The sequence below is a fragment of the Equus caballus genome, chromosome 9 (genome assembly GCF_041296265.1).
Source record: "Equus caballus isolate H_3958 breed thoroughbred chromosome 9, TB-T2T, whole genome shotgun sequence".
In the NCBI taxonomy this organism is placed as follows: domain Eukaryota; kingdom Metazoa; phylum Chordata; class Mammalia; order Perissodactyla; family Equidae; genus Equus; species Equus caballus.
In genome coordinates this window covers 16,754,852-16,782,483 of record NC_091692.1, presented here as the reverse complement: position 1 = coordinate 16,782,483, position 27,632 = coordinate 16,754,852, and the positions used below count along the sequence as shown (strand labels likewise).

General features: G+C 35.8%; 1 protein-coding gene across 1 annotated transcript in view; it reads left to right on the top strand.

The window, feature by feature from the left end:
- C9H8orf34 (chromosome 9 C8orf34 homolog) overlaps positions 1-27,632 on the top strand; it is a 370,388-nt gene that overhangs the window by 323,717 nt on the left and 19,039 nt on the right. Inside the window, 2 exon segments of the mRNA XM_023648496.2 lie at positions 5,653-5,700; positions 16,344-16,437. Of these exon segments, the coding sequence (XP_023504264.2) occupies positions 5,653-5,700; positions 16,344-16,437 (142 nt within the window).

Below are 27,632 nucleotides of genomic sequence, written 5' to 3'. Positions count from 1 at the left end.
ACTGAATTCTATATATCATTGTATTTTTTAAAAGACCCTTTCTGAATATTTCCATATTTCAGTATCATGAAAATAATCATCCATAGCACTAGATTACCAAAAAACAATAAAAATATACTTATTAATACATAGCAATTTCTTCAGTGGGCTTATTGCACAAACATTCAGTAATAATATCTACTCAGTGATTTATAGAAGTGACTTAACTCTTTTATCCCACTATTTATAAACTGTGTGATTTGTATGGACTCTGTGACGATCTAGAGCTAGCTAAGATCTACAGATTGTTTGTTCATTCATTCATTCTTCAAGCATTTACCTTTCTTCTATATTTCCAGACCCTGTACCAGGACTTGGGAAGCAACAATTAATAAAAACAGTTTTTATTTTGAATAAAAGTTGTGACTCTCCAAGATCTTAGGCTGATAATTTGCTGAGTTGGCTCATTAAATCATTTTAGAAAGAAGGAATGAATATTACTTTTTGTACATGATAACTGTGAAACCGTATCAGTCGTTGATATGATAAATTTATCAACAGATAGAGAAGACGCACATGACTAATGTAATGAGTAGTTCAAGGCCAAATAGATTTTTCTAAAGTCAATTGACCAGTAAGATATATCTCAGCCTGTTCTTTAAGTCAATGCAATTAAAAATCATTAACACTAGCCATCCATTCTTACAGCCCCACCCTCTCACACTGTCCTTTCTCTTGTCCAACATCCACTGATGAAAGTCACCACTCTCCCAAACAGGCAGCTTGTCCTTACTGGGTTTGCCCTCCCCCTTTTTCACATGGGATTGAAGGAAAGGAAAGAATAAAAATGGTTTTTTTTTTTTGGCAACTATTTTTTGACCAAAAAATAGTCACTTTTCAGAAAATAACAAGGAATACTAAAAGACTTTAAATTATTTAAAATTTGACATTATTAGTAATAGTTGTTAGTCTCATAATTGCTCCTACCCTTTTTTATTCTTTTAAAGTAAGTCTCTAAGATCAGAGCATTACCACTAATGAATTATTTAGCTTAATATGAAAAATTGGAAGAATAATGTAAATTGTTTTAATTTTACTTTAGAAACTGGTTATATGCTTAGGGATTGAGTATTATTCACCCCTTCTGAGGGGACAAATTTGGCTTCTGATCACGCCTTTGGTTGCAGATTCCTGGTACAGATACGACCTGCAGCAAAGTGGAACTTAGAGGCAAAGTGAGTCATGACATCTTATCTTCAAGTGCCACTGTCTTTTTAGCCCTTACAGTGCTGAAGCAGTTGAGCATCTTCTCTGCTGGACAAAGGTGTCATTTTCAGGTCTGCACTGGTGCTGTATTTGTTTATAAGATTGTGGGCAAGTTTTCAGGAAAAAATTTTAACAAGATGAAGAGACAATGTGGCTGATTAAACAGAAACAGCATCTATTTCTATATGTAAGTCTGAAAACATCAAAAGTATTAATTGATTGACTAAATGAATGGTTTGAAAGACTTCTGAGCTTTCTGAAAATTTCTGAGTTTCTAAAATATTGCACCCAGTTTTCCACTAGTTGGTAATTTATCACAGCCTGTTTCTTGGACATCACTAGTAGTTGCTGCCTATCGAGTTTGCCAGAGTTTGGAAAGCTGAAATTAAATCTCTCTATCATCTGTCACAAATTCAGTAGCTCTGTGTAATAATGCAATTAGAAAGCACCATATATAGCCATCATATTGGCAGTTATATCCTAGGAAATTATAGTATAAAATTAGGAAGTGACACATGATGTTTATATCTCTCTATATAAAAATACAGTACACATTTCAGTGCATTGTTTAATTGGTGCCCTTCATTGTAATACTGTGGTTTCATATATTTGCTCTGTCGTGTCTGGGTCCTTCAGCAAAATCTTTGTTTTGCATAGCACGAGTCTTCCTCCTTATTCAGCTCCTTCCTTTAGCTAATTGACTGAGTCTTTAGAACTAAACTTAAAAATAATTTCCTCAAGTTATACTCCCTCCACCCTGTCTTCTTTATCACATGTATCCAGTGGCTACAACAGTTCCGAGCACATGGGAGTTCTCAATTGATGCTTGTTAAATAAATGAAAGACTAGGTGCCTTTTCCTCCTATTTTTTCCCATAGAATCTTGGGCTTACCCACGTCAAGTAACCTTTCTTTGTATTGTAATAACTTGTATATCTGTTTTCTCATGGTAAACTTTTTATGCTAGGGGTTAATTCTTGTTCACTTCTTTGTTCCCACACCTAGCACAGTGTGTGGCACACAATAGGTGCTTAATAAATGCTTGAGGAATAAATAATGGGTAACATTTTATGGGTCGCTTGGGTTCAGAAATAGCCTGGCCATTCCTATCAAGCTCTCATTCTTCTATGGGTTCTAAATACGTCAGGTACTTCTTAAGAGGTGCTCTGTGTGTAGGATTGTTGTTTAGTTTCATGTGAAAAAAGGTGGGAAGAAAGATCATTTTGGTGGAAGTAGGGTTCTCATGGAACTTTCTGTGAAGGAAATTAATACCAGAGGTTTTATTCACGTTTATGAATAAATGTACTCTACATGCAAGTGCAATTCTGTGTGCATTTTGTCTAAGGGTTAGTAAGAGATGAATAAAAAGTACTTACTGATTGAGACAAAAGAATAGTATAGTGAAAAACGGCAGTGGATTCAGGAGAGTGTGGGTCTAGTCCTGGCTCTGTCTCTAGGACAGTCTTCTCACTGAGAAATTTTCTTAACTGGAATGAAGTAGAGGAGAGACAAGAGCCTTCATCTCTAACAGCCATGATCCCATGTCATATGTCATTCAGTCATCATGTCAACCTCTTTGTTTTCTTTCTCCGAGTTTATGATATATTTTGTAATTCGTATTCAAAACATTTTTATCTCAACTGTGGTTACATTAAGATGCATGATAAGTGAAACCACATTTCAGGAAATACCTTTTCTTCCTTTTTTTTTCCTTAAGGCGTAGTTTCCATGTATTCTGCCCTTCCCCTCTGTCACAGGCCCCGTTCACCTCCCTTGTGTCCCCTTTCTTCTCTTTGTTTTTCGAGGGAAGTTACATTTGAGTATTTTTGATTTGTTTCCAGGTGATTACCAAAATATTATGCTGTTAGAATGGCTTGATATTTAAAATGCCAAGTCTTTAAAACTAAGAGAAGGACAACTGAAGTCCATAGCTTTATACTTTGGAAGGGACTTTATTTCATTAGCGCCCCCAGCAGGGGAAGGAGAGAAGGTCAGTATCTCTGTGTACCATACTGGAAATGGGGAACCTGAGACAGACATCTTGAATCAAGCCTCTTGATTCGGACCATCTCTTCTGACCCTAAGACTCAGAGATCCTGACGTCTTGTTCTCTGCTTTGTCCACTTGGCCCTGTGCCACATTTGTAACCGTCTCTGCAAAGTGCTCGTTTCCTCTGTGTTTTCCTCCCAGTCTTTACTTCTTGCTCCTCATTCATCAGTGCCACCCATGTCAGTGATTTATGAATAGCAGTTACAGCCAGACTCCAATCTGTGAGGCCTTTGAGACAAATGGTGTTGTGTGGGTTTCTCATTTTCTATGGTGTAGATATTGAAAAGGACCTGGCACTGTGGGAAGAAGTGAGCCTGTCAAGAAACCTTAGTAGAGCACATAATGCTTTAGTTATAGCCAACCACCAAGAAAGCCCTTAATCATCACCAGGTCTTAGCGTAAGACTGCAAATGTCCAGACAAATTGGGAAAACCATTGCACCCACCTCTAAGGGAACAGAACAGTCTTTGGTGAGCACCCAGGGACTGCTCTGCAGCCTCTCCCTGTTAGCCCTCAGATGTGCAGAGGCCAGCCAGGCAGGCCTCGGATGCTGGCTCCTCCAGGAAGCAGACATGTCACAACAAGCAGTTTGCCACTTCTTCCTCTGATCTCTAGCAACCCAGGCAAAGCGGAAGGGATTATTAGCATGCGTGGGATGAGTTCTGCCATACAAAAGACCAAACTGGAAGAGCCCACGGCATTCCTTCTAGACTCACTGTCCAAATGAGGGGAGATAGGATAGCAAGTTCAGTTATAAAAAACAGTTTATCTGAAGAAAGTTTCCAGCCTTCTCTGTATGCTTTGAATTAAATTCCTCACAGTTTAGGGGATTTATATGGGTTTAATTTTTCCTAATAGTTTATGTTTTAGCTTAACTAAATATAACTATTCTATCTCTTTCACTATCTTATCCATTGAAAATCCCACAAGCCTGGAAGCATTTGGAAACATTTAAACTACAGTGTATTCATTTTTTGCTTGTGGAAACCATGATTTGGGGAAAAATATTACCACATCTGTGATTTCTAAGCTTTTAGGAATACCAGCACTTTATTCCCAGCTTAATTTTTGTTTTGAAGTGAACATACATTTTTTTAAGCTCCTCAAAGTAGTTTGGAGTATACATCACAATTTTTTTTAAGTAAATTTAATTCTTTATTTTATTTATTTTTTTTATTTTTTGGTGAGGAAGATTGTCCCCAAGCTCACATCTTTGCCAGTCTTCCTCCATTTTATATGTGGGATGCTGCCACAGCATGGCTTGATGAGCGGTGTGTAGGTCTCTGCCTGGGATCTGAACCCGTGAACCCTGGGCCACTGAAGAGGAGCTTGTGAACTTAACCAATATGCCACTGCTGGCCCCAAGTTTTTAGGTTTTAAAATTTTCATTTCAGCACTGTAGAAGAGCATCACAATTGAAGCCAGTCCCGGCAATGCTTTTCCTGGCTCCTTGACCCTGAACGCTTCCCTCAGCCCCTCCTGGCTTCAATTTCTTGGTGTATCAGCTTGGCCTGAGGCTGTCTTGCCCTCAAGTTGTAGTGAAAAAGTTAAAAAAAGAGGATCCTTAAAAAGTTACAAACCAGTGTAAGCTTTATTCATACTTATTTAGTTATCTTTTAAACACATATGTTCTCCTAAAATTTATCATTTCATGATATCTCAGAATTTATTTCCAAATGTCTCTGGCCATGTAGTATAAAAATATAATTTATCTAAACTAACAAGTTGTTTGACAATGTTGACCACCAATGTTTAGATGAATTTGAGATATATGTTTAATTTCATGTTTTAAATTTCAATGATTTAAATCTTAGTAATTACTAGCACCCAATGAAGTGCTAGTAAAAGGCAAAAATAATGGAGAATTCACTAATAATCTACAAGTAAGATGAGAAAGACTGGACATAAACATTTGGAAAAGGGCAGGTTAATGACCTGTACCCTTTCCATAAAATACTTTTGTCTACATGTTAAATCTTCATACAGATTTATAGAATACAGAATTAGTGACTTTTTTTCTTAATCTAATTTTAGCAACATATTTATAAAATTAGTAACAGAAAATTTTATATTACTCATTTAGCTTTCTGTCCTAGGATTTAGTTAGTTACTTGAAGTGGTTATTTGTTTCTGTGACCTAAAACCCACTCAAAAGATACATTGTTGCCTTGAAAAAATATCTCTTTCAAAATAAGAAGTTGCCAAACTGATAATCCTACAAGTATTAGCTGAGAGAGTGGGGGAATAGTAGCGATTTGGTCTTGCTCCCAGTTTTCACTACTCTCCCTGACCCATCTTCTATGGTTCTTTCTCTCTCCTTCTTCTGACCTTTCCAACCTCTCTTCCTCTTTGCCTCTAGGGAGAAGCCTCGAGTGGAGGACAGCCATTGAAAAACTACATGGAAGAAGTGAGTTTGAAGGTGGCCTTGGAACATAGTCTGAAATCAACCTGTCATATAGGATGGAGCACTTACTCGAGCTTTCTCCATCAGCCTTTAGGGTTTCCAGTCTATACCTGTTCACTGCTGATACCCACAAAAACAAGAGAATACATAATATGTTATCAAATGGTTTTGTTCCTCACTGGTAGAGAGATACTGTATAAGAATTAAATCATCCCAAAAATGTAGGTAAAATTGCATAAACCTGGTGCCATCATATATTTTCACTCACGAACATTTGTTGATATTAATAAATGAGAAACACATGTTTTCTATTGGCCATGCACAAAATAATAAGGCATGATCATTGCTCTTATCGAAAGAACAATCTCTACCAAATTGGCGTTCATTCATGTGACAAATGCTCATCAAGGACATTATTTGTGCAAGCCATTAGGCATAGTGCTGTCTTAACAATTAAAACAAGTGGTAGATTTTTGTTGAAAAATCGTTTAGACTTCTGGATTTATTTTGGAGATATCCAAGGGCACGCTCTGTCGCAGGATGTGTCTTTGGGCTGTCTGCAAATGGTCTTTGGGAACCTTCAGATAAACCAGTGGATAGAATCCATAAAACTTGACCTGAAGCCAAACCACAGTGGTCACTAAATTAGCCATCTGAATCTATTGCAGATGAAGGCGACTGGGAAAAAGTTGGTGACGACATAGAAGAACCAAATATTTAGTTTGAATATTGCTTCTCAGCAAGACAGAATCTGTTTCTCTAATGTTTTATTCTTGCATTGCATGAATCCGTTCAAAAACCGTTTTGAGAGGCCTACTGAATGCACTATGTAGTCCATACATTTTTAGAACAGTGTACCCATACTTAAGCTCACACTCGCTTCCAAATGTCACTTAGAGAGGAAAATCAGAGTGTCTAGCACCCAGTAAGTCTCTAACGTCTCTTGTTTGCATGCTTGTTGGGGTGTGGTGGAGTTTTGCCAAAGGCACATGGAGAAGGGATAACGAAAGGAAGAAAAGGACATAACTGGGTAGATTTTATGAGTTCAGGTTAGAAAAATAAACCTATATGGGGCAAAAAATTGGAGGACGAGAGCACCACCTTTAAATTTCAACTTAATGAATTTAATGCGGAAATTGAGTAGAATACGTGAAAGCAATTAACGTTGCCAAGGAGAGGCCGACACTATTTTCAACGTGTACACCAATAGAACTTCCTTTAGGATTCTGTCGTGCCTCCAGCTCTTGGCTCAGCATTCTCCACTTGGTCGTGAGACTGGGGGTGGTGGACCACCTCCACAAGAAGGGCTTCTGATGCCCCTTGGAATGTGTCCTGTAGAGGTCTAGCACTGTGGAGGAAGGGGAACATTGACCTGCTGGTACAGGAAATGGACTGCATACAGATGATAGAACTTTGAAAATGTCTTATTCTAATTTTGTAGTTCTTATCCAAGAAAAAGATCCTTATTTTCCCCATCATTATGAATGTGCAATCTAAATCTACATGTTTTATGCAGTTGTAAATGCTTAATGTAATAAGAAGGTTGAGAATTTGCACCTTTTCATTGGAGGTGCTGGCAAGGCATGGCTCCTCGGTGTGGTCCTCTGACTAGCGACTTCCAGCATCACCTGGGGGCTTGTGAGAAATGCAAAATCACACCAGACCCCAAAATCAAAATCTACATCCTAACAAGATCCTCACCGGCTTCATAAACACCCTGAAGTGGGAAGCACTGCCCTAACGTGTTCTTTTCAATGTTATTTCTAGAGAGTAACATCACGGAAATTCCCCAATTCTGTATAATATCGGTAAAGAGAAAACGTTTATTAATAAATCTATGGGTTTTGTTTATTCCTTTACTCTCAAGAAGAATATTTTTGGTTGATTGGGGTATAAATTCTCTCTAGCTTATGAGACTCATTACTGACGTACAGTTTGAATTTACAAGTATGTGCGAACTGCCCTTAAGCTTGTCGTTTTTCAGGGGTTCTGTATCACATAGTATTTTTATCTAATATTGGTGATATTTAGATTTTAGCTCTTTTGTAAACCAACAGCATTCGTTTAAAAAACATCCTTTATAGTAAAACTATAAGTATGATCTTAATTAATGAAGTATTAACTTATTGAGTTAATTTCACAGACATTAATCTACTTGGTCCTGAGGAAATATATATTCAAATCCTTCTCCATTTAGGACATGTTAAGAATGTGAGCCATAAAATGATGGTTTTTGGTTTTTCTCACCTGTGTCCTTATTCCACTTTTGCCCTCTTTCTTTATGTTAGTAGAATCAGTAAACAGTAAAAAACAGTATTTATAAATGTTAGAAGCATTGAAGTTGAAACTGAGCTAGCAAACATTTGCTTTTATTTACTGCACACTAAAACTCAAACAAACCATAGTGTTTACATTTTTAACATATTTAACATTTCTTGCTAAAGTTTGAGCAACTCTTTGCAGATCAAAGTCTCTGTTTCTTTTTTTTAATTTAGTCGTATTAGACAGAATCGGAACCACATGATGTTAGACAATTCTTTTTAGACCTAAATCAAAACTAAGGAGACGATATGGTCTCTACAAGTAAAGCTAAAATACTACACTTTCTATTTTTTAATCTATTTTTTCCAAAATAGGATTTGTCTTTTTGACTAAATAAAAAATAAGATATTTTATAATAGTCTACTTTTCCTAATCCTCAAAATGGTTCTGACAGTTAAAAAAAATAATTGCATGTTCTTTACATATAAGGCATTAACAGCTCAGATAGGAATAAAAATAATTTCACATTGCAGAAATTTTAGCTTTTAGAATCATAATATTAACATTCATTTAAAAATATATATAATTTAAAACTATCAAAATCAAAGACGCTCAAAGCTTGCTTTGTCACACTTTTTATAGAGAAGTTAATCCATTTAAAATATATTTCCCTGATGAATAATTGAGAAGCAGCCTACCATACTGGTTAAAAATCCCCTAATCGTTAGAGAAATTTATCAATTTAAATATGTATTCATCAGACAAGTATTGTCGACTTAAATGGTTGAGAAGCTATAAAGAACTGAAGAGTGAAGTTAATGGTTTTTAAAACTTTTTAAAGAGCCATTTAGAGCAGTTCTCTCAATTCCAGGAAGTTAGCTGGTGAAGGCCGGAGGCAACACACAGAGGAGTGTGAACTAGCACAAGGTGTCAAGTGGCAGTTTCACAGTCTCTAAGAGTGTCAGACGGGAAGAGAAGCATGTGGAGCAGGCAGGCCTTTTTCAAATCTGTTGAGGCTGGTTTTGCCAGCTATGCCATCTGAACTGGAAAGGGGCTCAGTTCTATGAAACAAGATATCTTAGCATCACTTCCGAGGCCAGTTTTGATCTGTCTTATTTCTCCTGTGCTGTATTCTGTGATCGCTAGTATAATGAAGTTCTGACTATACTTCTGATGGAAAGTGCATGACATTATTTCCCTCCAATAAATAAGATCTACTTTACTTTTTATTATACACAGAGATTTACTTTTTAAAAATTGAAATAACTGTTGTTTAGTATCATAGTTTTGTTACACTTATGAAGGTAGGAAACAGAATTGTTTTTCAAGAAAACCCTGTTTTGTTTTGACATTTGTTAAGAATTGATACTTGTTAAAGGATAATAATTTTTTAAAAAGTTGCAATTATGACTCATACAGATATAACACGAACACACATATCAAAGATTTGTCTAACCCATTAATTAATAAGGGAAGCAATAAGATGTTACAACCAGTGCCAAGGAGAACTGAAACCCTTACATATATAGTCAAATAAGAAATACTGAAATGAAGTTATAAATACTGTAGATGCAAAACCTGGTAAGGTTGATCAATAGCCGTAGGGTAAAAATCAGTTGCATTCAAATGGATGCAATTGATGGACAAGAAGTACTTGCACTACTATCAATTTCTATAAATTACATATTTGTATAATAGCTCAAAGTCAATGAAAGACCCAGAGCCTCCATGGAATAAGATAACTGGAAGGACATGCTTGAAAAATGACTTCTTGTTCATTGACCATACCCAATAACCTTTCATCCATTTCAAAGTCTTTCACAAATTTATCCTGTGATTTCCTCAGAGAGAAAAGCCAGCAAGTGGAATGAATTAGGAAATAAAATGGAGTGCAATCCGATGCGTAGTGAAATGTAGCTAATTTGTCAGATAAATTTATTTTAGCAGCTTGCATTTATTTTGTAATGCTTTTCACAATCTACCATATTTTTCTAATTTTTGATTATTGTTCCTTCTCTTTTCTTTCCCCAAATCCTATTAATTCAAACTTAAAGCTTCACAAGCTTATTACTTCCCTCTTCTTAAGTTTTAATTGCCCTCTTACAATTCGCAAAAGAAATGGGCTATGGAAGTATAATTTACCAAAAAATTATGGATTACAGCCCGATAATACAAGATATTTCATTAACAAATACAAAAAGAAACATATTTTTGAACTTTAATGATTTAAGTATGTAAATTATATAGAGAGAATTTCATTTTAAAGGAAGTATGGGCTTCATTCTTTGTCAGTAGAAGCCCTCTATTAAATATATCGGGAGTGAAGTGTAATTTGTTTTTCTTCAGGAATCTTTTAAAATGAAAGAGATTAATCCTTCTAGCAAGATGGAAGCTGAAGTTTTGTCCATTATTTTCATACATAACCAAAAGGAGAGAAATAGTTAATTGCATCAGAATTAAAGTACTCAATGGTGAAAATTTGACCAAAAGAGAGTTTTTTCTCTAAATATACTGAACTTCCAAGGCCACATGTGACATAAATCAGTGACTGATTACATTTAGAGAATCCAAAAATAAGCTATCCATGTGGAATAACAATACTGCTGAAGTTTATAAAGCCCTTATTCTGTTAGCAGATAAAATGATATGTTGATATAGGGCTAGCAACTGCTCTCCATATGATACTTGTCACTATTTCCCACCACTCCTGGTCCCTGGATATTTCCATACTTATGGTGAAAGCATTTTAGAAAAAGGATCAATGGCTTTTCTTCTAAAAACAACCCAACGAGCTTGCTCTTGGGAATAGGAAAGAGTTTGTATTATATTCAGACACAATTTAATATGACTGTAGAAAAATTTCTGAATAAGTTGGCAAAGGGGAACATGTCAACTCTTGTTTTTAGAAAGGTTCAAGATTTCAGTTCCTTGACTCCATCAAAAAGAATTATAAGTTGTCTGACGGGCTGAGGTTTGAACATACATATTCCTGCCTGTCAGCATTGATAAAGCAAACAGGTGCGTTATATTACTAGCTGATTTGAAGGGAAAACAAAAGGAAAACATTTGAACGATCTATTAAGAGTCATATTTGTACTGTCCCTATGATTCCGACAACTCAACATTTTAAAGTTCTTCCCAAACTTCATATTTTACCAAGCTAACGTTCCGTTTGTACTTTCCGTAATTTGCAACAAAGAATAGTTGAGTGCTGCTTATCTGTTCAGGAGTAAAGCCACTAAAATCAAAACCCAGTCAGTAGTATTGCTTAATATTCTGAGCTATTGTGGGAAAAAGTAACACAATTGACTTATTTGTCATATCTTTGCTTATGAAAACCAATTTTAGTATTGGGGCCAAAAAGCTAAATAACGCAAATACTTTTTTAATTAAAAATATTTTTTCAAGATCACTTTAAACCTTTCTGTTTTAGATGAAGAGCTTTAGCCATTTGATTTTACCTTACAAAAAACCACCAAGATCATTTCTCATATTTCTTCTTTCAACACCAGAGCCTGCATGTTCTATTTTTGAGAAACTGCAGGGATGTGATTTCCCTCTCTGTTACATGACAATTTTTGAAATTTTGCTTCTGTTGTCCTTTATATGGTTATGGAATTTTAAAACTAAGGCTGTTTACATTTATACTGTTTCTTTAGTATAGCCCTGCAAGACCAAATCTAATAACTGAGAAATTTGAAAAAAGAAAACAAATGAAATCCTAAAAATAAACACTGATTTATACCTAAATTGTGTATTCCAAGATTGAATAACTTTAATTGTTTGCTGACTTCCCCTACAATAGTCCATTTAGTGCCTCTGACATTCTATTGACTGTCTAAAGGAATCTAGAAATGTCCTTTGTGAGGTACTAGAGATCATCTAATTCAGTGTCTTCACCCCTTTGTTCTATCCCAGGAGGGGAAGTGGCATGCCCTGGATCAACCAGGATAAAAAGCTATGACTCTTGACCCTTGGGGTCAGGACTTGTCACTGCAAAGTCTATCTCTCATGTGATAGGAATTTAAGTTTTAATCTAATTAGCATACTGTGTTCAAGAGTGGCTAGTGCTAAAGGAACTGTATTTTTATTTTAAAAATGATAACTTTTGAAACTTTGTTTTGTTGGAATTTTTTAAATGAGCCTTTTTATTTTAGAACAGTTTTAATTTACAGAATTATTACAAAGATAATGTAGAGAGTTCCTATTTACTTCTCCCCCCAGTTTCAACTATTATTATTATTTTATATTAGCATGATACATTTGTCACAATTAATAAACCAGTATTGATACATTATTAGTAACTAAGTCCATACTTTATTCAAGTTTCCTCTATTTTTCCCTAATGTCCTTTTTCTGTCCCAAGACCCCATCTAAGATACCACATTATATTTAGTGGTTGTATCTCCTTAGGCTCTTCTTGGTCGAGACCATTTCTCAGACTTTCCTTGTGTTTGATGACTGTAACAGTTTTGAAGGGTATTGGCCAGATATTTTGCTGATTGTCCCTCAGTGGAGATTTGTATGATATTTTTCTCATGGCTAGACTGGGATAATGTATTTTTAGGAGGAAAATCATAGAGGTAAAACTCCATTTTCAGCTCATCCTATCAAGGGTGTATGCTATCAATAGAGATTGTTGCTATTGATGTTGACCTTAATCACCTGGCTTTAGGTAGTCTTGCCTTCCCTGTCCATCTTGTACTCTTTGGAAGAAAGTCAGGATACACAACCCACACTGAAGAAGTGGGAAGTTATTCTCCACTTCCCAAGGTCGGAGTAGCTACATAAATTATTGAAATCGTTCTGCATGGCATGTTTGTCTAGTCTCTCCCATTCATTTATTTATTCAATCATTTATTTTTATCAGAATGGACCTGTAGATATTTATTTATGCTTTGAGTAATAACCTAATTCTACCTTATTTATTTTGTTGCTCGAATTGCTCTAGCTTTGGCCACTGAGAGATTTTTCAGTTGGCTCCTGTATCCCTTTGAAATATGCTCATCATTTTGTGTGTCTGTGTGTATGTGTTAGCACTTTCTTGCTTTTTTGGCACTACAAGATTCTCCAGGCTTATCTTGTATATCTTATATATCCTGCCTCAGTCCCAAAATCAATCATTTCTCCAAGAGCACTGGTTCTTTCACTGAAAAATGGTGTTAGAAGCCAAGATCAGGGGCTAGTTGTGTTCGTTGTTGTTGGGGTATCATTGTGTCTAAGTCCTCTCAGCTGCCAGAGCAGGGAGATATATGTGTGAATAGTAACCCATGTATATATAAATATCTAGAAATACTTCTATATGTACCCATCAGTGTGTATAGTAAGCTCAACATGAGCTCATACTGATGTCTCCAGCTCTATGACATCACAGGTGGATCATTCTAGCCATGCTTATCTGTAAACGCCCCCTCCAATAGTGAGAAACTTGGGTTCCATCGTCTGCCATCAATTTGCTTCACTGTTTAATTCCAGAGTGTATATATAGTTGTTTCAGAATTGTTAACCCATATGCCCACAAGAAACAACTTTATCAACTAGGGTACAGTCCTTATGTGCAGCTCCTTTTGCTTTTGATCTTAGAGACTTTACTCGTTTCAGTTACTTAGATCAGCAGCTTATTCTCCTACCTGCTTCAGTGAAGTTATTTCATACACCTGTAATGCATTTAGATTCTTTTTTAGCATTTTGCTTCCATCCCAGGATCCCTCAACCCCCTAACTGACTTTTTTCATTTGCATACATTAACGTTTACCCTGTGGTGTGAAAGTCAATGGGTTTTGACAAATGCTTAATGACTTGTATTTACCATTATGATATCATACAGAACAGTTTCACTTCCCTAAAATATCCCCTGTGCTTCAACTATAGAATCCCTAATCTCCTTCCCAAACTTGTAGAAAATTGTGCCTGTTTTGAAACTCTAGATTGAGACTAAACAGATCCAGAGGTAACTATCATAATCAAGGAATGGCAGATAGTATGTTTCTCTCATACAGGAATTTTTTTAAACAAAGTAGACATTTAATGTTTGATGATGTCATGCTCTTAGAAATCAGGGGTCATCAGCCTTTATTTTTATCTTGTTAGTATTTGTTTGAACAAAATAAAGTAAAATATCTCAAGCTGGAGGAAAAGATCACTGAAAGAGGGGGAAGACGATAAATGAATTTGAGAGGTCAAAACAGTGAATTGACAGGTCATGCTGATTTTATGCTTTTAATTTTCAAAATATGTTTGAAAAGATTTTCTTAAATCATGACTCAATAAATTTGAAATTGGTACTTATATTTTATTCCAAAGGTGATCCATTCTTTCTTCTTCTTTCCTTTCTACTGATAGGGAACAAAATTGCCACCCTAAAATGTGTCTCTTTAATGTAAGGATTATTTTAGGCTGATTATTTTGTTGTTGTTGTTGTTGTTTTTTTTTTTTTTTGGAGGAAGATTAGCCCTCAGCTAACTACTGCCAGTCCTCCTCTTTTTGCTGAGGAAGCCTGGCTCTGAGCTAACATCCGTGCCCATCTTCCTCTAGTTTATACGTGGGACGCCTACCACAGCATGGCTGCCAAGCAGTGCCATGTCCGCACCCGGGATCCGAACCAGCGAACCCCGGGCCGCCGAGAAGCGGAACGTGCGAACTTAACCGCTGCGCCACCAGATAGGCTGATTATTTTTAAGAAACAAAAGACTCAGAAAGTTTCTCTTGTTACCTCCTCCTTAACTGCCTAAGAGAATTTAGATAAATAGCCTGTAACAAGAACAGAGCCATAACCAGAGATACCTACAAAGAATATGGGCTAAATGTGGTTGGGGAGACTCAGCAGGGCCTAGAGATCAGAGTCCTCTCCATGTCCCATTGTCTCTGCATGGCATGGCAAATGTTTGTTTACCATGTGAATTGCCTTCTTCCCCTTTGAAGTCCAAACCACTACCCACAATAACCTCTTGTTTTCAGCTGAAGATGTTATTTAATGTGATGTCTTCAGCCATTTTGGCCAGTTACTCAGTTTTCCTGGGTCTCTCCCATGTATACATGTTATTAAACTTTGTTTGATTTTTCTCCTGCTAATCTATCTCCTGTCAATTTAATTCTTAGACCAGTCAGAAGAACCTAGAAGGGTAGAGGAAAATTTCTTCCTCCCCTACACTACCCTTTATCCTCTCCTTTTTTTTCTTTCTTACTTTCTCCTACACAAATGCCTACTGAGTGAGTATCTATTTTTTGCCAGGCACTGTAATACATGCTGGAAATGCATAGGCAAAAAAGGTTACCCAAGTCCTCAAAGACTTTCCACGTTATTTTAGAAGCAGGAAGATATGAAAGAGCAACTACTGTGCAATAATTGTTATATTGGTGCAATAAGTGCATAAAGGAATAGAGGAGTAACTCGGTCTTGGAGGATCAGGGAAGGCAATAGAGATGACACCTGAGCCTTGGGAGGAGTGTTAATGTTTGAGACAGAGAAATAAATGTAGTGCATTCTAGGTAGGAGGTATATTATGTGAACACATCTTGACAGATCACACAGAATGACAAAATTAAGGAGCTACCAGTTAATTATAGCTGGAGTGGAAGTGTCCGTTGAGGTGGGATGGACATGGAAAGTGGTAGGACAGCAGGCTGGACAAGTAGGGGTCATGAAGGACCTTGAGTTTAGATCTTATCCTGGGAACAATGAGGAGGCCACTCAAGGATTATGAACAAGGTAATGAATACATGATACGACATTGAAAAATCTGACTTTGTCAGAGAACTGGTGGGGAAGATAGGGAGGGTGTGAAACTTGATCCTAGAAAACTTCGTAGATGGCTATTACTGTGGACGGGATGAGAGATGATGAGCATCTGATTTAGGTCAGTGACGGAAGGCACAGAGCAGCAAGGAAGTATATGAGGAATATATTAACAAAAATAAGGAAGTAATAGGAGAAAGGAGGCAGTGAAGTACTACCGAAGGATATAGTTGAGAATGTTTTCTAAATCCCACTAACCTTGATTCTCATTAAAGGGAATTTGAAACCTTGACAGCAAAGAGGCACATTTCGTGCAATTTTACGTTGAATATTTCATTATTATATTTCCAAGAATGGGTGCCAAGATTTCCATAAAAATATTAATTCACGAAGGAATGTAGTCTAGATAGATATCTTTTCTTATTAAGACATTAAATCTTATTAAAAGGTGAATGTAAAGAAAACGATTTCAAAGTTTATGGCATGTCGCTGACATCAAAATGAGTTTAAACTTAGAACTCTTCTATGTTGTGAGGAAATTCTTAGGGTTTTTTGAACACGTAATTCGCGGAGATCCAAGTGTTCACTCATATTGGTATTCATGATATCAATCTAGAGTTTAATCCAAAATGAATTTTTTCTTTGGCAGGATGAATCTTTAAAGCAGTTGCAGGTAGTTCATCAGCCGTGGATCTTGCCAAGTGACACAGAAAGTGAAGGAGTGGAAGCAGAACAAGATAAACGTGAGTAGTCACTGCTGTTTGTTGACAAATTGCTTTAGCTAAAAGAAATCCACAATAAAGGCGTATCCCTATCATAACATCAAACAACGTCTGCAAAAAATTTAGACTTGTTTAGAGAGAGCTTGTAAAGATAAGCTGTACTTCAAGCCTAAAAATCCTGATTCAGTGATGTCTTAATTGTGGTGCAGATTCCTTTAAGCTAACTTTCTGAAAAGAAATGTAATGTCTTAAAAGAAGGAATTATTCTTCCTGAAGACTACATAAAATGTCCATTTGGACTGTGAATCTTCCGTAAGTACTGGAGAATTATGTCAGTGATAACTTGTGATTATTAAAAAGTTTCCAAATATGTTAGGATCAGCTCATTATTATGTATGAAATTATCATTATTGGTTAAATGAATACACTATGTATATAGAAACTTTTCTAAGTTCACAAAACAAATTACTATGATAATAATACTTAAGACAAATAGAATAGACAGCTCTTGATTTAAGCTGCTGAATTATAATCACTGCAAAGAATGGATTATTATAATTTGGCATAACTCAGTTGATGCTCTCCAGGGGCTTATTGACATTGTCAGACTTATGGGTTCAGCGCTCTAAATGAGAGGTTAATGTCTGGATTATATAGAAAAAAATCAGTTTAAAAAATAACAACATATAAAAGTTTATTTTTTTTACCAGGGGTACCCTGCAGAGAGAAATAAAAATTGTAAGTGATAATGTAGCTCTTGTGATAATTGATATGAAGTTATTAATTAATAATCCCCTGAGCCGTAGTCACCAGAGAGACCTAATATGTTATATAGGTAGCATTATGATGCTGTATCCAGGGCGATCCAGGAAATTACTCTTCTGGGTTAAAGGGCATTTTCAAATATCCTTATCCCACTTCTGGAGCTGCAGGCTTACGTGGTCAACCAGGAGAGGGACCTGCTCAGGTGAGAGGAGGAAGCATGGAGCCCAGCTGTCACTCAGCTGGCACGTTCAGAAATACAATGAATAGCATGGTGACATTTCATAGATTCTATCGGAGGGAAATAACACCTTCTATAGAAAACAGCTGATGAAGAGTCAGAAAGCAGACGGTACTTACTTTAAGCAAGTACAAAAATAAAGAGAGTATTTTGGAAGATCTTTAATGCAAGGGATCCTAAGTAAAATGGTTGAGGAAAAGAGCAACATGGGACACAAAGAAAGGAATCCCCCGAATCTGAAAGAATTAATAGTGACCCAGAACTTCTATGAACACAAACACAAACATACTTATACCACTGCCATCCCCCCCCCCCCCCACACACACACATTTGAATGTCTATAAGCTCTCATTCTAGAGTTTGGAGTTGATAATTTTCACCAAATTCTTTTGAAGCCTTCATAAATTTTGTGTTAAAAAAACCCCTTCAAGCTATGTGCATGTGTATATTATATGAAGACAATATATATAATTGGACTAGTTGTCCTCTGACTGTTAGATTCAACACACTGGTGCCCAAAGTGGGCAAGATCATGTGAACAACATCCTTAGAGGATCACCATGTGTTAATTCTATGAATGTGCCATAACTTATAGTGAACTAAAACTTAAAAGCAGGAAAAGAATGGATTAAAATAGCATATTTAATCAAGTCCAAACTCAGACTTATTTCCTTTCCTTAAAATCCATATGTCTCCAACATTCAGTCTGGAAAGCAGCTTAATAAAACAAAGGAGACAAAAGTCCCCAGAAATTTCTTTAACCCTTATCATCTAATCATATTGCCTTTCTGCATATACTTTAACAAGACTTTTTTTTTTTAAAGATTTTATTTTTCCTTTTTCTCCCCAAAGCCCCCCGGTACATAGTTGTGTATTTTCAGTTGTGGGTCCTTCTAGTTGTGGCATGTGGGACGCCACCTCAGCATGGCCTGATGAGCAGTGCCATGTCTGCGCCCAGGATTCAAACTGGTGAAACCCTGGGCCGCTGAAGCGGAGCGCACGAACTCAACCACTCGGCCCCGGGGCCGGCCCCATCACAAGACTTTAATAATAAGTTGTAATTATCTTTTGTTCTACTAGGCAGCAAATTCTTTGCAAGAAGGAATCCGTTTTCTTCATCTTATTGAGGTAATAATAAGACTTCAATAAGTGTCAGAAGAATTAATAAATGAATGAATGAATAAATAGATTTCTTTGGTACTTTCTAGCTTGTTCATCAGGACTATTGGAAATCTAAAACAAATAAAATAAATAATAATTGTGACTGAATAATTGTCATAGAAATTATAGTTTTATTCAAATTTTAATATTGGATTTATAATTTAGCCATGGATTTTGCCATGTGGTCTATCAGTCACTCTAAAGAAGGACATTCTTGAACCCTCTTAACCATGGACCTAGAACCAAAAATATTTGATTTCAGCAACGTTGTACTTGGAGGTGACCCTTGACAATGGTAAATTGTTTGAAATAAAATCAGAGTTTAAAAATAATTAGGTGGTAATAGCGGCCATCTGGAAATGGAATGCTAGCCAGCATTCTAGCCAAGCTTACAGCATACAGATGCAAATACTTTTCAAGAGCAGCATCCAACCTTCAGGTGGTGGGACACGTGCAAGAAGGAGCCATTGAGGCAATGGCATCTCCACTGATACTTGTGTTAAATGCGTGTGGTTTGTGGAACAGCTGGCAAGATATATATAGATCATTTGCCTCTTTATTTTTCCAATGAAAGGAAATAAATGATATAAATCTATGTGAACCCAGCATCTGATTTAGAGTCTAGGAGTTCATATATCAGAAATTTATGAGTGAGGAAAAGGACAAGATTCATCATTCCAATGGTAACACCTGTTTCTTGGCTCAACTTTCTATAAATTATACCCAGGTAATTTTATGGAATTTTCTAATTTCTCCTGAGACAAAATTATCATGGTGGAAAGTTTCCAAATAACATCTGAATCTTTGTAGTGGTGCATATTTCTTCCTGCATCATTTTATTTTTTTATTTTTTTTTTTTTTGAGGAAGATTAACTCTGAGCTAACTACTGCCAGTCCTCCTCTTTTTGCTGAGGAAGCCTGGCCCTGAGCTAACATCGTGCCCATCTTCCTCTACTTTATATGTGGGACGCCTACCACAGCATGGAGTGCCTAGTGGTGCTATGTCCGCACCTGGGATCTGAACCGGACCCCAGGCCGCTGAGAAGCGGAACGTGCCCACTTAACCGCTGCAGCACCAGGCTGGCCCTCTTCTTATATCATTTTAAAATAAGGTTTAGCTCAAATAAGTTTTATAAAAGAGTGCCTTTTAGGAAACAATATCTTAATTAAATGGGAGGCTTTGAAAACTTCTATTATAAACAAGATAAGCAAACCCTTGATTAAGTAGATTTTTTTCTTTACTCTGCTTTTAGTATAAAAGTATAAATCACAAGTTTAAAAAGCTCATGTTAGGAGTGTGCTTGTTTTTAATCTCTTAGATTATGGTCCAAAGTTGCTAAATAACTTAAATCACAGGTATTTGAATCTGCTGGGGGTACTTGTTTGATAGGCACGTTCCTGAACTCCACTTCACACCTCTGATTCAGAATCTCGGTGCATGGAATTCTGCATTTCTAATAAACTCCTCAGGTGATCTTTGCTTGTTCTAAAGATTGAGAACTACTGGAATGAAAAATCCAACGGATCAGAGGGTTGTCTTTGCAGAATTGTCTCTATAGTGTTGTTTGATTTTGGACCTTGTTTCTCTAGGCTGCTTTTCCCATCTGTAAGTTGTTTGGATATAAAATGTGAGGATACAGAAGAAAGAAGGCTGAAATTTGAAGGAATAAATATGGAATAAAATTGAGGGACAGATGTTCTAGTTAGTAGATTTGACATCTACAAACGTGCAAAGTCATAAGACAACTACTCTCAAACCAGCCAGCACACTATAGCTATCTTTTGGATTTTAAAATCTGAATAACCAAGCTAAAAACAAGCAAATAAACAAAAAGCAAATCAAACCAAAGAAAACAACAGAGATGCCCCAAATAAATAACAGCCAGATTAAGTGGGAGCTAATGCTTGGTGACTCGTTGAGACTTTAGATTTGGATTTAGGTCTTGGGCCCTGGGGTCTGAGTTCTTAAGGCACATAACAGTTGGTGATTTGGCCCTGGGTCTGCAGAAGGCAGGGGAGCTGGTATGATGACTTTGTATGAAGCCTGACGCCTGGAGGAGCTGCCTCATATGCAAAGGGAAACAAAATACCTGTACTCTCCAGCTGTGGAAAACAGCAAGGAAGTTTGCCATCTGTTCTGGGCTTTGGATGGAAAATATAAAGTTATTCATCAGAAATCCAGTTCTCAGTTCCGTCCTTTGGGCTGTTGGGTCCAAACTTAAAACAATCCATATTGTTAGGGACCCAAAATTATAATAAAAATTGGCCAGCATCATTAAAATTCAGAGGATCCTTTCATATGTAAAAGCAAGAACTGAGGCCCTTACAACTCCCAAAGATTTAAAAATCAGCTCCTGAAAATGAACTCTCAGAAAAAGTATACAAACTGCATTAAAAGATACAGCAACACAAGGGGAGAGTCAGCAGATGCCGGAAGCATTAGAATTAGCATGACCAGAATTGACAGCAATAGGATAATCGGAAAGAGATTACATTAAAAATACATTGAAAATATTTAAAGGCATAAAAAAAGGAAAGGAACCATACTGAAAAAACAGGTAAGTGAGGAAAAAGACAGATATTAAAAGATGATCAAAGAATTCTACAAGTAAAAAAATAGTAATGATGGAAGTTAAAAATTCAGTCACTGTGTTAAATATCACGTTAAAAAAATCCGAAGGAAGAAGTAGAGAAATGAAAAATGTGTCTGAGAAAGTGAGACAGAAAGCAAAAAAGATACGGAAAATTTGAACTATAGGTCAAGAAACATGATATACATGTATATAAAATATTATATGTACATATATACTATGTGTATATAAAATATATATTACAAGCTCCAGAAGGAGAGAAAATAGGAAGATAAGCAAAGTTTTAATCCTCAATTTGGGGAACATAGCAAACACTATGTATTTTAATATCTATGTTATGTAAATATAGAATATCACAAAGAGAAAAAAACCTTAAAATAGATGTATATACGAGAAAAGGTATATAGGTCATATAAAATAATAAAGTTAGACTTACAGGAGGCTTGTCATCAATTGAGACTGCATATCTTCTACAGGCTGGGAGGAAATCCTGTGCCCAGATAAACTACCATATATAAGTGATTATCATTCATAGAACTTCACTGAAGGAACTACTTCAAGATGTATTTCATCAAGAAAAATGAGTCCAGGAGAATGGTCAAGTACGAAAGAAACAAAGATGAGCAAAAAAAATTGGTAAACATGTTGGCAGCCCTTAATAATTACTGGTTAAAATTTAGAAAGATTAATTTCCAATAGAAAACAGCAAAGGGGGAAAAAGCAAAAAAAATATGACAAATAGCATATGCAAAAGGTGGTGGTATAAATAAGCCCAAATAGTTCCTTAATTGCAAAAACATATTGTATGAAATCAAAGATGAGGCAAAAGTGCTTCTTAATTCGCACTGAATTCCTGGGACTTGAGTGAAGATCAAACAGGATGATGAGTGTGAATGTACTTTGCAAATTGCTGTATAAGTATAGTTTATAAGTAATATAATAAAATTATATTCATAAACTTTGAGAGTCTTTAATCATCAAAGTGAAACTCAGATATTTTCAGCCTGTACAGTGTGACCTTACACATAATAGTGGCTCAATGAATGTTTGTTGAATAGTTGATTGATTGTACAAATTAAAATATTACTTTTTCTAGAACATAACAGATAAATATTACACAAAAATCACTTGATAATTTTGCCAGCAAAAAAAAAAAAAAAGAATTAAAACAAAACTGGATTCTATTTAACTCTGTATTTATATTTAGGTAATTGTATTAACCTAAAAATTCTGATCTACTAAGCTTTTATTGCACCTTATAGAAACATTTATAAAGATGAAACTAAAACTATAGGTTTTAGTTTATTAACATTTTTAAATAGTCTGTAAATGGTTTTAAATGTTAATAAGGCTAAATTTAAATTATAATGAAAATTCTTAGAATGTAGGAAAAGGTAACACTGGATTGCTACTTCAAAAGATTAAATATATTTTGATTAACAGAAGTTAATATTAAAGGATTAAAGTTGGCAACTTTGCTTGAACACTTAGTACTAATTTTGATGGTAATATCATGTAATTTGATAGTGTGTATATTTCAATGTTCTTTCCTTCTCAATATATTTTAGTGTTAATGCTGATTTTAAACTTTCAACATGCGTATTTACTTATCTATTACAAAATCATGACACAAGACCTACATTAATGTTTTATTCTGTAAACAATATCCTTTTTAGTATGGAAAAATGTAGAATTCCAGAAAAGTTGCAAAGATAATACCAAGAATTTACATATTCCCCTCACACAGTTTCCCTTATTGTTAACATGCCACATTGCCATGGTAAATTTACAAAACTAATAAACCAACATTATTATTAACTAAACATCAGATTTTATTTACTCATTGTGTCTCCTCAGTCCTTGCTGGTCTGTGACTGTTTATCAGCCTTTCATTGTTTTTTCATGACATTGAATGTTTTAAGGAGTACAGATCAGGAATTCTGTAGACTGTCCCTCAATTGGGATTTGTCTGACAGTTTTCTCGTGATTACACTGTGGTTATGGATTTTGGGGAAAAAGACCAAGAAGGTGAAACACTCTCATCATTAATATTGGAGGATATATGCTATTAGCACAATGTGTCCCTGTATCACCAGGCCAAACTAGTGTTTTCTAGTTTCTACCTTGTAAAGTTGCTTTTAACCCACCTTTCTATATAGTTCTTTGGAAATAAGTCAATAATTCCAGCCTGCATTCAAGAATTATGTCATCCCAATGACTTCTGGCCTCCACAGTTTCTGGTAAGAAGTCATCTGCTAATATTATTGAGGACACTTTGTATATAATGTGCTGGGGTTTTTTTCTTTCTGCTTGCGAGATTCTTTCTTGGTCTTTGTCTTTTGACAAAGTGACGTGTAGGTGTGGATATCTTTGAGTTTATCCTATTTAAGTTTATTGGATATATAGATTAGTGTTTTCCTCAAATGTGTGAAGTTTTCAGCCATTATTTCCTCAAATATTTTTTCTCACCTTCTTTCTCTCATGTCTCCTTTGCAACTCTGATTATACGTATTTTGGTACACTCAATGGTGCCCCACAGGGTCTCTGAGGAACTGTTGATTTTTCTTCATTTTTTTTCTGTTCCTCAGATTGGATCTCGATTGACCTATCTTAAGTTCTTTGAACCTTTCTTATGTCAGCTCAAATCTGTTGTTGAGCCCCTCTAATGAATTTTTCATGTTAATTCCAGAATTTCTATTTTGTTCCCTTTATAATTTGGATTTCTTTACTGACAGTCTCCATTTGGTGAGATTTCATTCTCATACTTTGCTTCAATTTATTTGACATGATTTTCTTCAGTTCTTTGGTGTATTCTTTGTCTAGTAAGTCCGTCATCTGGACTTCCTCAGGGAGAGTTTCTGTCGACTTCTTTTTTTTCTGTTTGTGGGCCATACTTTCATGTTTATTGGCATGAAGCATGTCACTTATACTTTTGTTTGTTAGTTGAAAACTAGACATTTAATATGATATAATGAGGCCACTCTGGACATTGGACCCTTACCCTCAGGATTTGTTGTTGCTGCTGTTTTTTCTTGTTATTTCTGTGACTACTTTTTGTTTAGTGATTTTGTTGAAATAATTCTGTAAAGTCTATATTATTTGTCGTGTACAGCCACTGAAGCCTCTGCTCAATAGCTTAGCAGTCAGCTAGCAATTGGGCAAGGTATTAAGCCATGAACACTCCAGCAGTTTCCAACTCTGCTTACACAGAGCCTCTAGGTCAACCAGAGGTGAGAGATAGAGCCTCTTTAGGTTTTTCCTGGGTGGGTGCATAGCACAGCACATCTGTGTGGCCTTCTAGAGCCCCAGGAATATATTGGAGCTTTTGAAAGCCTTCTATGGCTATCTTGTTCACCAGATTTTCCTTTTAATTTTTTGCTAAGCCTCTTATTTGCCCCAAGTGGTATCATTACCTCAGGCAGCTACTCTGTAAAACCTGATTGTTTTTGACAAATGTTGTAGGCACGAAGTTTCTCACTGAGTGAGCTCTAATTCAGGTCAAATAAAGAAAAATATTCACGTGAGGATTTTTCCAGGCAGCTTCCGTAGAGGTCAGTTAGTGACAATTCTCTAGATATGGGACATTTGAAGGAACTCCAAACCCGTTCTGCCCCCTCTCGTGGATCATAGGCTACTTTTATTAGCTCTTGTCATGGTGAGGTTGATGATTTTCAAGGTTACTACAGAGCTGGTGAGAAAGGTATTGATATTGGGTAAGTGAAAATGACACATAGCTCCCTGTTCTTAGTGAGATTCAACTGCTTTCTTTAATAAATGTTCTATGGATTGCTGCAAACCTTTGGTTAATTTCCAGAGTTCTGAAAAAGTAGATTTTGGTGATTTTTACTAGTGTTTCTCATTACTTTTATAGAGGAACAGATTTTCGGAGCTCCCTACATCTTCGTTTCAGAAGTGCTTTACCTCCCCTACTTTTTTTTTCATTTCATTAGCCTAGTTTCCTGTTTCTTTGAGGACTGGGAATATAATATCTTTATAATGGTTTATAGAACCAGACAATATCTGCTTCTAGTCCTAGTTTTATGAGAGGCTATTAAAAATTTTGTGGTAAAATAATTTTTGGGAAATTCTACATATGATTACATCATTTAAGAGACTCTCAATTGTAAGACGTACCATTAACATAACAGCTTTTCAAGAGGAGCAAAGCAGCTCTATAATTTTAAATGAACAGATCAAGTGTAATCAGCCTCCTCGCTTGAAATGGGGGAAAATATTGTCTATTGTTGACTTGAAGAAATGCTACAGCCTCTCTTCTAAAATATTTACATACTAAAATCACTGAGTACTCCTGCAGCAACAAGATCTGCTGGACTCTATTTGGCTCAGGTTTTTTGGCATATTTACTTGAGCTCTTTTTGTGGAATGCTTATTAATTTCTAATTTGCAGAATGCCTATAATTTGCAGAATGCTTATTAACTGCTGGAAGAACAAGTGTCCTGGGATTTTAGGAAGGACTAATCTAATCCAATTCTCTGAATCTCAATTCCCTCAATTTAGTGAAGATGAAATTGATGCTCTAAGAGATTGTGGGCTTGTTCATGTCACCTAGTTAGTAGTAGAGGCAGGAGCAGAATCGTCATAAATATTCATGGATTGATCTTTATCCAATAAATATAAAGGTAACTTAATAATTACCATTAATTATGTTGTTAAAAGCAAAACATTCTAGTGTCAAATTGCAATTTTTCATGATAATACTGATTATAGAGAATTATTTTGCTTATAAATAAGTTTTTGCAATTTCTAGAGGCAAAACACCTCTGAATTATTCATGTGGCATTTTTACTTTGAAATGTTTCCCATGTCTGTGTAAAATTCTAATATTATGAATGGTTCATTTGATTACTAAGCTCATAGAAAAAATTTAAAGTGTAGGATTTAATAACATATAAAACTTAATCTCACCAAATAAACTATTATTAAGTGTAATAGAAAAATGTGTCAAGTTGCTCAGTAGTATATAAGGTTACATACTTCAGACTGTCTACTTTGCTCATTAAAACTTCCTCATCACATGCAATAATAGTCAGAAAATTTCATAACAAATATCGGAGAAGGCTGCATTTAAACAAGACAGCTGAACCATTCTTTTGCAATGCAGAATTCTTTGGATTAGAGTATTTTATGGAGTGGAATTCTTTAAAATTAAAAATAGGAGATGCATGCTTCAATTTTTTGTTATTTTAAGAAATCAAAGTTATAAATGAGTAGCACATGTTTTTAATCCTTTTACCAAACAGTTTTTGTTTGTCTTGGAATATTCTTATACTTGCTCTAGGTGTGGCCTAAAAGTAAAAAGTAAAGTAATGAAAAGAAAATGAAGAAAAATCTAGTTCATTCTTTAACCTTGATGGCTTTCATTTCTAGGGCAGCCTTATATCGGATGGGATAGCTCTTTCACAAATGAGAAGGCTGTATTTGCTGGCTGCAAGTAAAGCCTATTGGTTCATTCTCTATGGATTTTGTTCTGTATATTTTCACTTACTGCAAGAACTTGAGCATGTTCACACTAGACAAACTGTTCCATGATTTCCCTTCGCTCATTTTGCAACATTGACCTGCTTCACCTTCACAAATTAAACACACCTGGATATTTTTGTCCTAAACCAGGAATTTAGTTAAGATTCTCCGATAAGTGCCATATGCCTCATAGGCCGGATTACCTCCTTAGCACAATCGTATTTATGGATCTTGAAAAGTCAACATACATAGCATGAAAAGCTGCTATGTGTTGGGCTCTATGGCATGGGAGATGGAAAAAAAAGGTTATGATGTCTTTTCTCTAGTAAGTTAGAAAGAAGTACATAAACATCTGTAGCAGGAGGCATACTATTTCTTAAGAGATAAATAGAATGTTAAGGAAGTCAAAGGAGGGAAATACCACTCTGAGTCGGCAGTAGGTACATGGGCTTAGAGAGATATACATGTGGAAAGTGGTGTTTGAACTGAGAGATGGGTAGGATTTTGAAGGGCTGGGATGGGTGAGAATGTCGTACAAGCAAGAATAACAGCGTAGACAAGAACACAAAGACAGGAAGAGCATTGCTTATGTTTAGTGGCCCAGGGAACATAGCAATTAATACTGTTTGGCAAAGACACTGCACGCTTACACAAGATTAGAAAAAAATAAGTCTGGAAAGGTAAATCATGAAAAGAACAGAGAGGGTCCAAATTGTAAGGATAAGAAATGTAAATTGATAAAGTAGACAGTGAGGAAATCTTTACATAGGGAGAAACTAATGAGAACATTCATATTTATAGCTTTGGATAACACTAACTCAGATAATGAGGAGGCCCAGGTGTTTGGCCTTTTATATATTTCTTAACTTGATGAGAAGAAAACTTGTTTTTGAACTACCTGCACACTAGTGCTATTTCAAACAGAGATCATCATCTCCCTGAAACATACCATTTATGAAAGACTGACAAACTTTTTTTT